We start from the raw sequence: 17,533 nt of genomic DNA on the forward strand, positions 1-17,533 counted from the left end.
AGGCAGATAAGAGAATATAGCCAACTCAAGGTTGAAAGGGGTAAAATAATATTATAAAATAAATAAATAGCAAATGTTTGGCATTTATAGAGATTCAACACAGGTGACTCTACTGGGTGGCATTGATACCACACTCATATTGAAGAGTTCCTGATCCTTTATTTTTCTATGATTGTTACATACAGAATTATTAGTGAGTTGTTTTCCCTGGAATAAATATATTATTATTAATAATAGCTATCATTCATGGAGCACAAACAATGAACTATACAAAAATTACTAAATTAATTCCTTACACCAGCCATGTGATAATTTGGTATTATCCCCATTTTACACATGAGGAAATCGAAGATCAGAATTACTACTAAGTGATAGAGCCGGGGTTAAACCACAGTTTATTTGCCACTGAAGTCTGTGCTGGTAACCACTATTCCTGTACTACTGAGGAGAAATGAATGCCACCAATTCATTTACCATAAATTCTTCCAAGAGCTATAGGTTGGGGATGGTTGTATTTACTCTGAAATCTCTGGGATTTCACAGTGGCCTCAAGCCACTTCTGTTTAAATAAGTCCCACCAAAAATAAAATAAAATAAAATAAAAATCGTAGATTATAGTGTTTGGATTGTTGAGAACAGCCCATCCACACTGATCTCTTCTCGCCTGGCCAATGAAGGATGAACAGTGAGCGCTCTCCCCACACCATGTCCTCTTTCCTCAGTGCACACCACTGACTGAATTCAGAAAACCTCCCAGCCTTGTGGCGGAACACAGGAGTTCAAATAGTAAATGTCATTGAGCTATCTTGTCATGACATTCACATTTTAATAGGAATACCTAAACTCAAATACCCAAACTCAAATGAAGTTGTTCTAGTCCTCTGTTGGATTCATATGACTCTCATTAAACCTTTCTTTTTTTAAGATTATTTCCTTATTACACAAAGGAGTATAAAGCATGCTGAATCTCCAAAAGTTTGTCTTTTATCAAAATCTGAAAACTTAATTTAAACCATCCCTTACAAAAGAGAGGGAGAAACATCATTCCAGATTTAGCTGCTGTATAAATTTCCAAATTTGAGTAACCTCTGATGACCTTCATCCCAACTGTGAATGGTCATATAACTGATGAGTAATAACAGGGTTTCAGAACCAGTGTTGTGTTCACAGGGAGTTGCACAGTAAGAGAATGTGTGATGACAAGAAACTTAGGAAAAGCATTTTCAAATAAAGTTGCTAGGGATGAAAGATGTCAAAATCGTAGCCTTTACCCCTAGCTCCCCAAATAAAAGATGATGATAGTGAATCAGTCTCAGTAACATAAAAAGAAACTCTCTAGGGCAGCTAGCGTCTTAGGCCTTATGGAGAACAACATATTATAGGGGAAACACACTGCATTAAAAAAATAGTAATAAAAAGAAAGGAAAGAGTAATCTCATTGGTGCTATCTGCACTTTTCCTGTTACTTGCTAGTATGCCATCTAAAACCTTCAGTCGTCAGTTGTGTCTGTAATAAACTGGGTAATAATTGCTGTATTGCTGTATTAAGAATGTCTCTCCTTTACTGTCCGAGTTATTCCAATTCCAAGAGGTCTCTGGGCTTCTCCCCTCTCTCAAGGGGAAAGAAACATGTTCATGCTTGAGTGTGTGAGCTCACACAAGAATGCACCTAGGCTCCCTTTCTAAACTCAGGGCTTTAAAGAAGGGAAAAAACTTCCTGTATGTCAGCTTTTCAAAATTATACTTATTTCCAAGTATGTATAGGGATGCCAGAAGAGCTTGTTTGAAGACATTTTTGTTTAAAATGCAGTACATCTGGCATCGTACATGATAGAAAAATGTCACATGAGGCAGCCCCTCTCTTCCAGAAGCCCCAGGTTCTGGATAATATTGGAGCTTCTTCACTGCTCCTTCATCAGGGATGCTCCAAATTAAAGAATTTAATTTTCAGTTAAAGAATTTAGGATAAAGAATAAAAGTGGCAGAATTTGAATTGTTACTGTTTTGAAATTCCTTAATTCCTTAAATCATAACTATTTTTTAGACTTTTTATTCCACTTATAAAAGTTCCTGAGAAAGAACAATATTGTTGTTTTGTTTTGTTTTGTTTTTTTACTGGGAAATCTAAATTTATCCTCTTTCTTTAAGATATAGAGTATTTTTTAAAATCTAAACATACTTCAGCAGGTTCAAAAGTTAGAATGTTGGTGTATTTTTAGTAGATGCACTCAGATTACCAAAGGGAATGTGGACATCAAGAATTTCTCAAGTGTAGTGTGTATACCTTAGTGAGGTTATTACCTCATTCTCAGCATACTCTCTGTGAATGCTAAACTGATTCTGTTAGTCTGTCACCTACTTCACAGTTCTTGTTTCCTTTTACTGGAGCTCACTCCTAGCTCTGCCTTTATAAAAAGGGAACTGAAAATGAGCTGGTACAGCCATTGTCTCTGGTGCCAGCAAACCCACTAAATGACAGAAAATGCTATGTAATTATTCTGGTTATAGTCACCTTCAAATAGAAACAAATCCTTCTTTCAAGGCAACAAATTTTTGACTACCAATCTGTATCTTTGGTCTGTTTTTTTAATCTTGTCTTCTATTTATTGTTATTTTCCTGCTTAAATATAGAAGGAATTTAAGTAAAACAGAACAATTTGCCTATCTCTCCTATAGTAATGAAGAAAAAGATGTAACAATTAGTGATCAGGAAGAGTAAGAATCACACTTATATTCCTCTTGGAAACTGAGATCCAGACAGGTTAAATTGGAGCCATCTAGATCTACGAACCAATCCCTTTCCTTCTCTCCTGCTGAAGTTTCAAAGAGCCACTCCAGTGGACAAAAAATTGAAATAATGGTTTCCCCTTAACCATAGTACAGAGAAGGAAATGAAGACTATGGGGCCATCTGTAAAATGGTGATACTAACAATGCCTACTCATAGGCTTGGTGTAATGATTAAATGAGAACATTGCCTGAAACAGTCTAAGTGCTCAGTAGGTTTCATTGAGATCATGAAGGAGGCTGGCTCAGAACATTGAAGCAAATAGCTGCAAAAAACTTATAAGCAAAAAGCTTATAGTGTCTTAAGTAATTTGAGAAATCCTTCCTTGGAGAATTGTCCAGCAAGCTACTAAGAATGTGAACACATATTAAACATTAACCAAAGATTTTCCTGATTGTGTTGAACCAGCTATTCCTGCCATTTTGTCAAAATTTCCATGAGGCCATATGATACACTCTACATCACACCAAGAAACTGAAGTTCCAGAAATCTTGTGAGCATTTTGGCAAAGATGATAGTAACTTCTAGACTTTGCACACTAGGGTTTTTGTACAAGCACACATATGTGCTTCTGGAGGGCAAGAATGTTGGAAGGCTCAACCTTCAAGTCAGTAGTTGTTAAGATACCTGAAGCAGTTTATATGGTTCAGTTGAATCATTTCCCAAACAGTACTTTAGGCCTGTTATCTACCCAGTACCAGTCAATACCAGAGAATTGTTCTATTTTCATCATACACAGAATCATATATACAGTGCTTCTGTGTATACTTACGGCTTGCTAGGAACTGTATAAAAGAACCTGAAAAGGACACAGTTCTTTTTCCAGTTTGAAATCCTAGAATTAATGTGTGTCACTGTGCATGTGATGTGCCAGTAACTCATTGAACATTAACAAGATTCATAAACTAAAGATACAAGGAAACATGCTTATTAAACACCATCTCTATGATAAACATTCACACTCAACAATTTTATAAAGGAGGTGTTTTGTTTGTTTGTTTATCATCATAGTTCTACAGATGAGGTTACTAAGGCCCAGATTATTTAAGTAACTTGCCCAAAGTTACACAGCTAATTTATATAGGAGAACTAGGATTTCAGCCTAGATTCATTTGACTGTAGTATGCACACCAATTCTTTGCCTGCACCATACTGCCTATTAATTTTAACTTTGAAAAAAATGCAAAAGGAGGATATTTGTTTTGTGGAATTATGGGGAATAAAGGGTAGGATCAAAGAAAACCAACTTAAAGGTACAAAACCATTGGGTGGATATTACTAATCACAATACCTGCTGCTAGCTTGGTAGATTCAGATATTGAAATGTGAACCCCACATGCACGGAACTCAACAAGTTCTTTATGAGCAGTTGTTGATTTGACTGGGTAGGGGTGGGTGGTTGGGTTTTGGAATCTTTGAGTCAGTTGAATATTGTGAACTCTTCTTTCCCTGAAGAATCCGAGGCAGTTGTTGAAAACAAAATGGAGAACAAACCGGCCTCCACAGAGTTGCAGAAGATGCAAGAGAAACAGAAACTGATCAAAGAGCCGGGCTTTGGAGTGCCCATTGTTCTCATTACAACCCTTCTGGTTATTCCGGTGGTTGTCCTGCTGGCCATTGCCTTATTTATTCGGTGGAAAAAATCAAAGGCCTTTGGAGGCAAGTAAAATGAGCCCCTTGAACTTGGAACCTACCTTTGAAAGAGTGTTTGGCCTAAGTATCCCCAAAGTTTGGTTGTGATTTTTTTCAGTGTTTTTTCTAAATGCTCTCTGCCTTTTTGGATATTATTGTTTATGTTCCAAATATTGTTTATAGTTAGTATCACCATAGAAAAAGTATCTGAAGCCTCAGAAATTTAGATAGTTAGATTAAAATATAACTTTTAATACTGCCTTTTAGCAATTGGCATAAGCCCAGTTAATGTCTCCACATGAAATTGTGTAGATATGTAGTCACTATAAATTAGGGTCAGGAAGGAGGAGATCCTTGCTGTTAGAAACAGGCCCAGGCCTCAAAATACCTAGGTCCATTCTTTGGGAGTTATATATTTCCCCTGCTAGTCCTGGCTTTTAGCTCCTAGCTACATGACCTTGGGCAAGTTACTTAGTCTCTCCAAGCCACAGTTTCCTCATCTATAAAGTAGGGATAAAATACTCACAAGGTTGTGTGAAGATTAAGGGAAATAATAAACATAAAGCATTTATCAACAGTATCTGCCACCAGGTAAGTGCTCAAGTAACACCAATGATTGTGAAAAACAGTCATTGGTAATACAGTAATAGAAGTCATAAGTCATAAAAGATACTTATCTTAAACCTCAACTTTCTCAGGAAATTAACTATTTATTCCTACAATACATCATTCAGTAGCTTTTAAATAGTCACAATTTGGGCCATCAGCCTTCCTTCACCAGACAAGGCAGGGTCCAGTGTTGGAATCAGTATTTTATCAGATCATTATCATAGTGTAGGAAGAGGAGCTGTGTTCCTTTCAGGACATTCAAATAAACAAACAAATAATCCAACCCATGATTCTTACCTCCCAGGAGCAGTCCCTTGGCTGGCTTCCCAGGCTCTAAGGCAAGAGTCTACAACTGTGTTGGGGAAGGAATCTGTGGGCCAGGGTGGGAGGCAGCATTCGATCAAGAAGTAGCATCTGATTCTATTTCAGGCCAAGGCGACCATGGCAGGGATTCAGTGCCCACGGCAAAGCCCTGACACAGAAAAGCACACAGAAACAAAGAACAGAGGATTCCATTTAATTAGTTGTGAAAGGGAATTTTTCTAGGACTTTGGTTTGCTGTTCATCTGCAATTGATAAAGCTCTCAAAAATACAATTAACTCTCTAAAAGGAACTTCTTTTGAGCCCCTGTTAAGGGTATGGAACTGTGGTAAGCAGAAGCAAAGATAAACATAGTCGTTGTCTTCATGGAGTTAGATGGAAGCTTCAAAAGAGGAAAAATCTTACATGTTGACTTGTTTACTTATGTATCCTCAGCACAGTCACAGTTCCTGGCACTAGAGGTTTGATAAATAGTTGTTGGGGAAATGACTGAATAAATAAGTGGAGCTCACAGAATAGATGAAACATAAAAAAAGAGAGGACTGTCTATAAAGGTAACAACAGAGGGTGGTAAGTGCAGTGATAAATACGCAGAGCATCAGGAACACAAGGGGCTGGGACCAGGCAGCAGGAATGGTGGTATTCAGCCACACTGGAAGGAGTAGTAGCTGGGGAGTTAAGAAGGTTTGGTCTCTCCTGTTCACCGGTAAGCACGTGTGACACGGCACTGTTACAGAATACTGAATTTACAGGAGTGTGTTGGGAAGGCAGAGACCTAAGTCAGACCATATGAAATTACCTTTATTCATATTGAAATATTCAACGGAAATATTGCAGTTTTATATGGTTCCATATAATACATTTAATTCTAAAAGTAGATCAGCCTGTCACCTTTTTTCAGCATTTGTTCTGGATAGATCTTGTCCAATTAATGAGTTTTTAGTAACCCTCATAAAAGACCTTCCATTTATTCAACACATACTTATTGCATGTCACTTCCACATCAGACACTGTGGTAGGCACAGGGAATACAAAGCCAGCTAAGTAAAGGCTGTCCTGCATCCTTATAGAACTTACAATCTAATTTGTTGGCTCTCTAACAGTCTTAATCAGATTCTTCCCTTCTTGCCTATTTTTCTCCACACCCACTCTTCTACCTTTCCTCTGCCATCTGCTTGCTAGCTTTTTCCTCGAGGCTGCCTCTACTCCTGGTTAGAGGCTTCATAGGAGAACCCCAAGCCTCACTTCCCTGTCTACAGCCCTTAGGGGAGTAGCCCTTAGGGGAGGTCAGGACAAAAAGTACAGACAGATACAGAGCAAAGGGAAAAATAAGTCCATTGGGAGTTCTGCCTCCCCATAAAGAAAGAAAGTCCATCCATCAGGAAGATGGGAAGCTCCAAGGGAGAGTTTGGGTCACTTTTATGACTGAAATTATTCAGTGTTTCAGGTCCTTGCCTTCAGTTAAGTCCTACACAAAGAAGAAATGATGTACGTGAATCCAAGGCTGTCTCAAGCACAACATGTACTGTGCTTAATAGAAAGATTAAAGCCTAAGACAAAAGTCCTAATTTATAATAACCAAAGCTTCCCAAGTTGTTATAAACTCTTGGTAATTTAATTTTGTCCTAATAAAAATAACTAATATTTATTGAGCATTTACTGTGTAGCTACCAGGCACTGTTCTAACCACATCACATGCAGTATCCCATCTAAACCTTGCAGATGGGTAGGGAATTATCATTGATCCCTCTTTTCTCCAATGAGAAAACTGAGGCTCAAAGAAGTAATTTATTGAGACTGCACAGCATTGAAGTCGAACCCAGCTCTGGCCCTCAGATACATCACAATAACATATCGCCTTTTTTCCCCCTTAGAATTGCTTACAGACAAACACAGGCCTTGTTTTTAATCATTTATGAACCTCTGATTCGGTATTGAAAGTTGAGCCCATGGTTGAGGAGGGTGACTGGGACTCATTTTGAAATGTGCCATCTTTTTCTAGCAGATTCTGAACACAAACTTGAGGCAAGTTCAGGAAGAGTGCTCGGAAGACTTAGAGGTATGCCTGTGACCTTTCAGAATCCTTCACATGTGGCTCAGAGTCAACACGCTCATGTCCTTTACAGAGCAGGGATCTAATTCCCATACTCTCTCTGAAAAGTAAACTCATGTGCAGCACAGCAATGTTAAATACAGAATGCAAACCGTAAACTAACCTGAAGTATGTGGCGCTGGCAGCACATTTCCCAGTTTCGTTTTTTTCTACCTTGCCTTTCTATATTTAATTCTCTTCCCCTGCCTTTTATCTATCTGGCTTCATTTGTCTTCAGTAAATTTTCTTTCACTCCTGTCAGCATGTCAGTGCTTGTCATAGTGAAGATGACCTTTTCATATAGTCATTGAAATGAAGAGCTCCTCAAGGGATCCCAGTTCCAGAGAGCCTGGAAAAAGCAGGAGCTGGGAAATGAATCTTAAAGAATCCTACAGAAACACATAATCCTGGGGAGCTTTTTTCTTATTTATTTTAATAAATCAGTACAAGTAATATCTGACTCTGTAGGTTAAGTATCTCTTTCACTTATGTTGTTGTTGTTAATATCTACCCTTTCCCATCCCAATATCTAATGTGTTTACCATTTAAGAATTTACAAGTACACCGAGAATCATTTGTGCAAACTTTCCATCAGTTCTATGTCACTGTGTGCTTTCTCCAGGAAAGGGAAGTGGAGGCTTAAACCTCGGAAATTTCTTTGCAAGCCGGAAAGGCTACAGCCGGAAAGGGTTTGACCGTCTTAGCACCGAGGGAAGTGACCTAGAGAAAGAGGAGGATGATGGAAGTGAATCGGAAGAGGAGTATTCAGCACCTCTGCCTGCGCCCTCACCTTCTTCCTCCTGAAGACGGGCTTTGATTTAGGTTGATGAGATTTTCCAAGAATGCCCGATTCCTTTCCCTTTAGCACGTTTAGAGTTTTGCGTATTTAATTGTAAACTGTACTAGTCTATGTGGGACTGTACATGTTTTATTTCATTTGTTTTTAGTTGGCTTCTGTTTCTAGTTGAGGAGTTTCCTAAAAGTTCATAACAGTGCCATTGTCTTTATATGAACATAGCCTAGAGAAATGGTCCTCTTCTTCCATCACACTACTAATTTAATGATGGAAGCTTTGCTTATTTACATTTTTGAGACTTTTCTGTAGATGTAAATAACCCCATTCTCTGCTTGAACACAGTATTTTCCCAATAGCACTTCCATTGCCTATGTCTGTCTTTGGTGCCTTTCCTGTTCAGCATTCTCAGCCTGTGGCAGTAAAGAGAAACTTTGTGCTACATGAGGACAAAGCTGCTAAATCTCCTATTTTTTTAAAATCACTAACATTATATTGCAATGAGGGAAAGAAAAAAAAGTATTTAAATTCGTTTTTTAATTTTCTTCAGTTGGTGTGTTTTTGGGATGTCTTATTTTTAGATGGTTACACTGTTAGAACACTATTTTCAGAATCTGAATGTAATTTGTGTAATAAAGTGTTTTCAGAGCATTAGCTGTCAGAGTGTATTTTGCAATTTTTGCATACTTGCAGGGTTTTGTATACAACTTTTGTAATAATTACACAAACCACGGATATAGTGAAAACTACCCAATGTCTTCAGCAGAAAGAAATGTGTTGTATTGTATTAAAATGAAGATGATATTTTGTTATGTAGCTGATATAAATTAAAAACCAGCATCAGAGTTTACATACATGTGTAAATCCAGGTTCTCTTTTAAATTTAAAGAGGGGTTTTGCCTGTGTATCAATCAGGAGGTAAATAATTTAATAAAAGGTGATCTAGCTAAGAGGAAACCTGTGTCTCAAGTTACATATGCAAATAGACCCATCAATATAGGTTACTACTAGTTTTCTTTTTAAACAATAATTTCACTCCAATTCCATGTATTCATGGGAATATTCATCTCTTACAGGAACTATGAATTACTTTTATAACATCTTTTTCATAATTCATCAATGCAGTTTAGTAAGAACGTGATCACTTTTCTTTGTGTAATAATCAGACTCTAGAACCCTTTCTTCAAAATGCCTGTATTTGCAATCCAGGCATCTTAGTAGTGGCACATTAGAGATTTAATTGACTCATCGTGAAAACAATAGAGTGCTTTGCAAAAAAAGTATATTAATTAGAATGTCTTCCAGCTATGTTGTTTTTAAAAATCTAACATAACCTAGATTTTTTTCTTATACACCAAAGAAGATCTGATTGAAAGATTTATTACTTCCCATATATTCACCTTCCTGGTATAGCTTAATTTGGGCATCCTACCCAAATAGAAGCTTCACCTTTTTTTTTTTATTCTTATCTTCCTTCTCAAATAAGGATATATTTACCTCCCTTTGCCCACTCCTTTATGCCCCTTTCAGTGCATACTGGTAAACATGTAAATGTAGAATGATAACACTATTCTGAGGTATATGTGCCTGTTCACAGTATGTAAGATATTTTTATTTCAACATCAGAATTAGTCCAGTACCCCCCCCCCCGCCCCCACCAAGACACATGTTTTATAGGTTGACTTTGATGCTGTTCAAGTTTGCTTACATTGAGGAAATTAGTTGACTTGCACTAAGGTCATATTTTGTGGTGCAATATTTGATCATCAGCTCTATTAGCTGCTTTTTTAAATGTTACCTACATCAAATCTTATTCCTAAACAGTTTACAGTGACTCAATGGATGCAAAAAATAAATAAAAATGATAAATGATAAGGAGGTGAAAAAGATAAATGGAGAACAAAGATAAAAATGGAGAACAAAGATAAAAAGAAAAATTAATACGAGAGTAGTTCCTATTACACCTGCTCAGGCCAAGACGTTGGCTCTAAGCTTTCTAGCAGCTCATTAAATAAAACTTGATTAGTTATATAATTCATAAATCCATTAAACATTTAGAATTCCTAATTATAAGGACAGAAAAACTTGTTCCCAAATATCTTCTGAAAGACAGCAGCAAGATGTGTGAGTCAAGTCTTCAACAATATCCACAGAGTAGACAAATACATTTTGCAAGTCTGTTCTTACATATATCCCTCAATATAGCATGTGACATCTTATATCTCATATAAGCAAATGGCATTATAAAAAAGAAGATACAGAAAAAGAAAATCTGGGGCATTATAAACCCGTCCTAGTACACTACCCTTATTCTACTAACCTGGCTTAAAGATGGTAGACTAGAAATGAATGAACTGCATTGCCTTCAAGCAATCTCTCCATTGATTATTGTTCTTAGCTGAATTTCATTCACTGAGACACTCAGAGAATGCACTGCCTGGGAAGCGTCTCAAGAAGTGGATCCCATCCCTGGCTTCACAGTAGAATCCCCTGGGGAATTTAAGGAAAAAAAAAAAAAAAAAAAAAAAAAAAAAAAAAAAATCGGCACTCCTTCCAGAGAGCCTGATTTAGTTGACTTACAGTAGGACATTGGTATAAGTCACGTTTTTTAATTTCTCTAGGTAATTCTAATGTGCATCTAGAGTTGAAAACCATTGTTTTTGAGAATTGGCTATTCAACTTTGCCAGTTACTACAAGTAGATAGCTATATTTGCACATAAATTATAGTTTACAGATGTTTGGACAGAGGAGACAGGGTCTGAGGTATTTTAACCATTAGTACCATGATCGGAATACCTCAATTGTTCATTGTTTTAAATTAGATAATTAAAATAGGTATAACTGACTTATTAAAAAGGCGAAGAGAAACAGCTGGGCTTTGATTTTTTTTTACATTAAATTATCCAGATACTATTGTTTGGGGGACGTAAAAGAACACTCATTCACTGATTTGGCTCTGAATTATCATATGCATAAAATCTTTTGTTCTAAGCTTTCTTCTTAGTTTATTATAATTTTTAATATATTAATTTTTTTAAGTTTTATTTATTTTGAGAGAGCATGTACGAGCAAGGGAGAAGCAGAGAGTAGGAGAGAGAATCCCAAGCAGGCTCTGCACTGTCAGCATAGAATCCTACAAGGGGCTCAAACTTATGAACCGTGAGATCATGACCTGGACTGAAACCAAGAGCTGGATGCTTAACCAACTGAGTCACACAGGTACCCCATCTTCTTAGTTTATTAAATCAGCATATTATTTTTCAAAATTCCCATGTATCTTTAAACTCTCATTCAAATGTTATATAAATTGAGTATTTAAGTAGCTGAATGATAAGGGAAGCCACAGACTTGGTTTTAGGGCTTATTCCCCAGACTGTCACCTACTTAGTAGCCCAAAGTCGATGTCAAAGTTAACGTAGCCTATAGCAATACTTCTCAGACTTCAGCAACTGTAAGTATCAACTGGGGCTACTTATAAGGACTAACTCTTGGTCCCATTCCCAGAGTTTCTGATTCACTACATTGAGCGGGGCCTAGATCTCTGCATTTTTTAAAAAAGTTTATTTATTTTGAGAGAGAAAGTGCATGTGAGTGGGGGAGAGGCAGAAAGAGAGAGAGGAGAAAGAGAATCCCAAGCAGGGTACACTCTATTAGCACGGACCAGGAAGCACGGCTTGATCTCATGAACCATGAGATCATGATCTGAGCCAAAATCAAAGCTTAACTGAGCCACCCAGGAGCCCCAGATCTATGCATCTTTAAGAAGTACCCCTGGTGATTTGGATCCAGGTGTTTCATGGACCATCTACAGGAAATACGGTCCTACAAGGATTAGCTAAGCCTTAAAACAAATTATTAGGCACACAAAGCCGTTTGCTCAAATATGTGGTCTCTATAGAGCAAAAGGCCCAGAAGCCAACTCTCCTTATCATCCTCACTCCAAGGAGAAGCCACATTTGACTTCTCTCTCAAATGGCCATGCCCTTACTGTCCTTCCAGCTTCTAGACATTTTTCCGGATGCCTAAATAGACTTCCCCTATCAAACTCTTACCTCACTGGGTTATAATTAAATAAGAACAAAATTTTTTGGCTCATTATTTCATAACAGAGGATCTAGGGACACAAAAACTATCATCAGATCTGTCTCTCTCTGTCTCTCCCTCATTCTCTCATTCTCTCTCTCTTAACACACTCTCTCTCCCCTGCAGCTGTTTTCCTCTGTGTTGGTTTCATACTCTAGAATTTTCTTTCTATGTGATATGAAAGATATCTCTGGTAGATGTCTGAAAATTTGAGAGAGCCTCCCCTACATTCCCCATATCTATATCACTCCGCCAAAAGGATTCAGAAACACAGTAACACTAGTATTTTCTTCTTCAGGAATGACAATAGATTCACAAAGATATATCCATCAGCCCTTATAGTTCACTCTTTTAGGAGTGAGGAAAGTGAGGAAAAATTTTCCTTGGACCTTCTATGGCCATGGTCATTTCTGAGCTAATCCTTAGCAAAGGGAATGGGATCATTTTTATACCACTCAGGCCCATGCATGAAGCTTGATGGGATGAAATTTCCCTAAGTCTCATGGCTCCAAAAGAGAAGTGCTAGACACCGAAACAAAATTCAGACAGGAAAGAGAGGTAGAAGAAAATGGTTGTTAAGGAGGCAACCAACAGTCCACTACAGGCTAGCTGTACTCTAAGTTTAGAGAATAAAATTCATTTATCAATAGATACTTGCCAAACTCCCAAAACCTCAAAAAGCTCACAATGTTGAAGGGCAAAAAGCATAAAATCATTGGATTAAACTCAGTGATTGAAGTAGAGCAACACACCTGACAAAGTTTGTAGTCAGGGATCATAGAAGTTATATGTTAATACTCAAGAAGGCATTTAATAGAAAAAAAATTAAATGGAAGTTGTTGGTGGGCAAAAATTCTACATCGTTCTTCAATAATTAATTAGCTTTTTAATCACCTTAGGGCTTCTCTAAAAATCAAATATTGCATAGTTTGTTCGATATGTAGTTGATACTCTTCCAATAAGAATATAATTTCAGAATACCAACAAGTATCTAATAAAAATTCCAAAAAAGCAAAAGTTCTGGGTGACAGTTGAAAGTATGTTCTGAAACAAAGGCTGCAAAATATTGCATTGGTCCCAAAGTTCCTGGACTAAAAAGAGCCTGAATTCCAGATCAAAGTTTAAAAAACATTTTAGTGTCATTTTCACATTTGTATATGATAATATTTAAACTCTAAATCATGTTAGTTTTCTTAAAATATCTAATATATCCCTTTCATTATTTATTTTTATTATTTTTTGTTTTTTAAATTTTTTTAATGTTTTTATTTATTTTTGAGACAGAGAGAGACAGAGCATGAGCAGGGGAGGGGCAGAGAGAAAGGGAGACACAGAATCCGAAGCGGGCTCCAGGCTCCGAGCTGTCAGCACAGAGCCCAACGCGGGGCTCGAACTCAAGGACTGTGAGATCATGACCTGAGCCGAAGTCGGATGCTTAACCGACTGAGCCACCCGGGCGCCCCTCCCTTTCATTATTTAGATAGATTAGAAGAGATATGTGCATTCTAATTAAAATATAATAAGTCAATTGATTATTGACTGACAGTCATAGCGGGAAGGAGGAAAAGAAGGACAGAGGGAGAGATGAAGGTGACATCCACATACATAGATTTCTCATCAAGAGTTCTTCAGGATAGTTATTACCAGTGCAGTGAATGGCTGACATCTGGTGGTAAAACAAAAAATTTGCATGGATTTGTGCACTCATAAAAGGGGCTATTCAGTGAATGATGCCTGTGTCTTCAAGAACAACTTAAAATGGTACTAGTCATCCAGTTTTTATGTTTACATCATGCCATACATCCAGGTATTCGAAAAGATCTGGAACATCAGGTGTCACATAGATACTGACAGTACCCATGTCCTCTTTGCCAATGCAGTCACCAGAGAACAGAAAATCATGAAATTGTTTGGCTATTTTTTTTTTTAATGTGAGCACTTGAGGCAAAAATAAACATATATAATGTCTTTCAAAATCATTTTCTTACTTTTAAGAAATAAGAGAAAATAAAAATTTGGTCCATAAAAGTAAAAAAGTTGGGGGCTTAATATTGATCCCTGGGAAAGAAGATGCAGCCAGTAATTATGCCAAAGGCCATGACATCATTGGCAAGGAGATTACTGACCTAGACTTGATCTGAAAACTGGTGGATCTGTGTACAGGGCTATGGGACTTGCATATCTTCCACAGCTTCAGGGGCAGCACCAGCTCTAGGTTTGTGCCTCTGCTTATGGAACAGCTCTTGGTAGTCTATGGCAGGAAGTCCAAACTCAAAGTTGCCAATCCCCCAGGTTTCCACAGTCACGGTGGATCACCACAATTCCTTCCTGATCACCCACCCGACCCTGGATCATTCTCACTGTGCCTTCACGGTCAGTGAGGAAGCCATCTATGACATATGTCGACACAACCTAGATACTAAACAGCCCATATATACCAATCTCATTCATGTGATTGGGCAGATTGTGTCCACCATCACTACCTCTCAGCAACTTGACACTACCCTGAATGTGAATTTGACAGAATTCCCAAACAACCTGTTCCCATATCCACTTTCCACTGGCTACCAATCCCCAGGCATCTCAGCTAAGAAGGCCTATGATGAGTAGCTGCTTGTGGCCAAGATCACCAATGCCTGCAAGCCAGCCAATCAGATTGCCAAGTATGACCCTTGCTGAAGCAATACGTCGTCTGTAGCATGTAACTGGGACATGGTCCCAAAGATGTCAACACAGCCATTACCAGCATCAGGATGAAGTGCACCATCCAGCTTGTGGATGTTGCCCAACTAGATTTAAAGTGGGGTCAACTACCAGCCCCCCAATTGTCATCCCCAGGGGAGACCTGGTCAAAGTGCAGCAGACTATGTGCATACTGTGCAACACCACTGCCATGGCTGAGGTCTGGGCCTCCCTGAACCAAAAGTATGATCTCATGTAAGCAAAGTGAATATGGGAGAAGGCATCTATGAAGGGGAGTTCTCTGAGGCCCTGAAGAACCTGGCAGCTCTGGAGAAAGATGAAGAAGAGGTGGGCATGGATTCTGTGGAGGAACAGGCCAAAAAGGGGGAAGATACTAGAGTGCAACTGGCAGGTATTTCTCTCAGGTGGCTTTCTCCTGCTACCCCTCAGAATGGCTGGTTTCAAGTTGTTTACAATTAAAGTTTCTGCATTAAATGAGTAAAATCATAACTCTATGAATACTAAATGATTGAATTTTCACTTTAAATGAGTGAATTTTATGGTATGTTAATTTTACACACACACACACACACACACACACACACACACACACACACACACGCAATCATATTCAAACCCAGTAAACCACGTCCATCCTCAAAGCCTGAAAACTCCCGATCACAGGTGGGCCATGGAGAAATGCCTCCATGTCTTCCAAAATTGAGTCATAGCTCCTTCAAATACTGAATCATTCCTACCCCAGCCAAGCGCCTCACTAAGTAATTCCCTAGCTTTACACTTGTGAAAATACCCTATAGATGTCCTGCTTAGGCCAGTGCTATACACTTCTCCAAGGACATTCCTGCGACACAGCCTTCCTTGCTTAGGGAGAGACCCACAGATACTGGAATGTTTCTGTTGCATGTGGAAGTCTGTGTCCCACAGCAGAATTTCTCTGCCTGGTGTTTTCCTCTTGCTGTATGTCCCCATCCCACCATCAGGTAGATCTATTGCCTACTTTAGATTTCTCAACTCAGGGAGCCTCTTTCCGTGAGATTCAAAACCTAAAAGACAGAGGGCCTTCCAGTAGGGAGAGATGTGAAGCTAGCTATGGAAAGAGCTGCGTATGTGTGGGAGGAGAACAGAAAGCATTCAGCTTTCTGCTCCTTCACTACCTTCACTGCCCATTCCATCTTCCCTACTCACATATGACCAGTCCTTCATCACAGTTGGAATAAAACTCTTTACCAATGGAGCCAAACACAGCTTTCTCCTCCGAGTTAACTGAAATGTCATATTGCTTCAGTAAAGCCCTGTATCCCAATGACCTTGGCAATCTAGGTATCTTAGTAAAATTATACACTATGCTAAGACTTTTAGGTTATGACAAGAATTCAAAGGAAGATTTAGAATTAAAGGCTAATAACTCAAGTTTGTGAGGTAGGATAGGAGATATTCCTAAGAATTTCTGATTCTTTTTCTGGAAAAAAAAAGTTCTCTCTCCAGTTTTCCAACTGAAAATTGAGGTAAAAATAGGAAAAGTGATATTCTGTATAAATTACACTGGATTGTAAATTCCTCAGCAAAGACAAAGTACTATGTGATTGCAAAGTAATATGTTATTGCTAAGACCAACGCTCTGTCTCATTCAGTATGTACTGAAAGATGAGGATGAGATTTTTGAGAACTTGCAAGCTTTATTTGCAGTCCCTTAAATGTGGTGTTAGCATCAGCTGTATCCATCAAAAGGGGGAAGGGGGCCAAATGCTCTGCTGCCATCATTCATAAAGCTAGAAAACTTGCTTGAGCATCTGTTTGATCTGCCAGGTAATATAAATAATGCCATAGAGTATGTACAATCAGTCACCAGATGCTTTGGATCGCTGCCTCAGCAGTGATTAACAAGAAATGTGGCAGGTCAACTATAAGTGCAGCAAAGAGAATGTCTTGGCCTCTCCAAAGGGAAACATATTAATTAAAGTTTTATTCTGGAGAGTTCTGAACTGTGCATAAATGAATGCTGAATTTTTATCCCCTGGATTCCAGACTCTTATCCAAATATCTACCCAACAGTTCTACGTCAATGTATAATAAGCATCTCAAACTCAACACGTTGAAACTGAACTTCTCTTTTCTTTCCCAAGTCTCTTCCTCCTAGTCTTCCTCATCTTAGTGGCAACTCCATCTTTCCAGTTATGCAAGCCTAAAAAGTTTAGAGTCATCATAGATTTCTCTCTTCTTCTAAACATCCACCTCCAGTGTCAGCAAATCCAGTTTACCTTCAAAATACAACAGATATTAGCCATTTCTCACCACCTCCATTACTACCAGTGCCATCATCATCTCTCACCTCAATTACTGCAACAGCCTCATAACCAGTCTTCCATTGCCCTTTCTCTGTCCATTCTTAATCCAGCTTCCAGAGTAATTATCTAAAAAAATAAGAATTGATATCATGTCACTTTTCTCAAATACTTTCAGTGAGTTCCCATATTACTCAGACTAAAAACAAAGTCAATATGAGGCCTGAAA

The 17,533-nt window shown here is 38.2% G+C and overlaps 2 protein-coding genes and 1 pseudogene across 26 annotated transcripts in view; 2 read left to right on the forward strand and 1 right to left on the reverse strand.

Moving 5' to 3' along the window:
- The window catches only part of PAM (peptidylglycine alpha-amidating monooxygenase), a 274,620-nt gene extending 265,731 nt beyond the window's left edge, over positions 1–8,889 (forward strand). For 3 of the 13 annotated variants that reach the window (XM_042944532.1, XM_042944533.1, XM_042944539.1), the window contains 3 exons: positions 4,243–4,446; positions 7,353–7,409; positions 8,065–8,889. In XM_042944532.1, the coding sequence (XP_042800466.1) occupies positions 4,243–4,446; positions 7,353–7,409; positions 8,065–8,246 (443 nt within the window). In that variant the 3' untranslated portion in view covers positions 8,247–8,889. The remainder of the gene's footprint in view (positions 1–4,242; positions 4,447–7,352; positions 7,410–8,064) is intronic. The other 10 variants (XM_042944534.1, XM_042944545.1, XM_042944535.1 and 7 more) reach the window with 5 other exon arrangements.
- Positions 1–17,533, reverse strand: part of GIN1 (gypsy retrotransposon integrase 1) — a 78,840-nt gene that overhangs the window by 27,406 nt on the left and 33,901 nt on the right. For 9 of the 13 annotated variants that reach the window (XR_006204377.1, XR_006204368.1, XR_006204363.1 and 6 more), the window contains 2 exons: positions 17,352–17,433; positions 5,326–5,500 (listed from right to left, as the gene is read on the reverse strand). The gene's annotated coding sequence lies outside the window, so the exon portion shown is untranslated. Of the gene's footprint in view, positions 1–5,325; positions 5,501–10,555; positions 10,726–17,351; positions 17,434–17,533 lie in introns of all 13 variants that reach the window. The other 4 variants (XR_006204374.1, XR_006204372.1, XR_006204375.1 and 1 more) reach the window with 2 other exon arrangements.
- Positions 14,348–15,713, forward strand: LOC122223666 (annotated as a pseudogene).

This window comes from Panthera leo, chromosome A1, assembly GCF_018350215.1.
Source record: "Panthera leo isolate Ple1 chromosome A1, P.leo_Ple1_pat1.1, whole genome shotgun sequence".
In the NCBI taxonomy this organism is placed as follows: Eukaryota; Metazoa; Chordata; class Mammalia; order Carnivora; family Felidae; genus Panthera; species Panthera leo.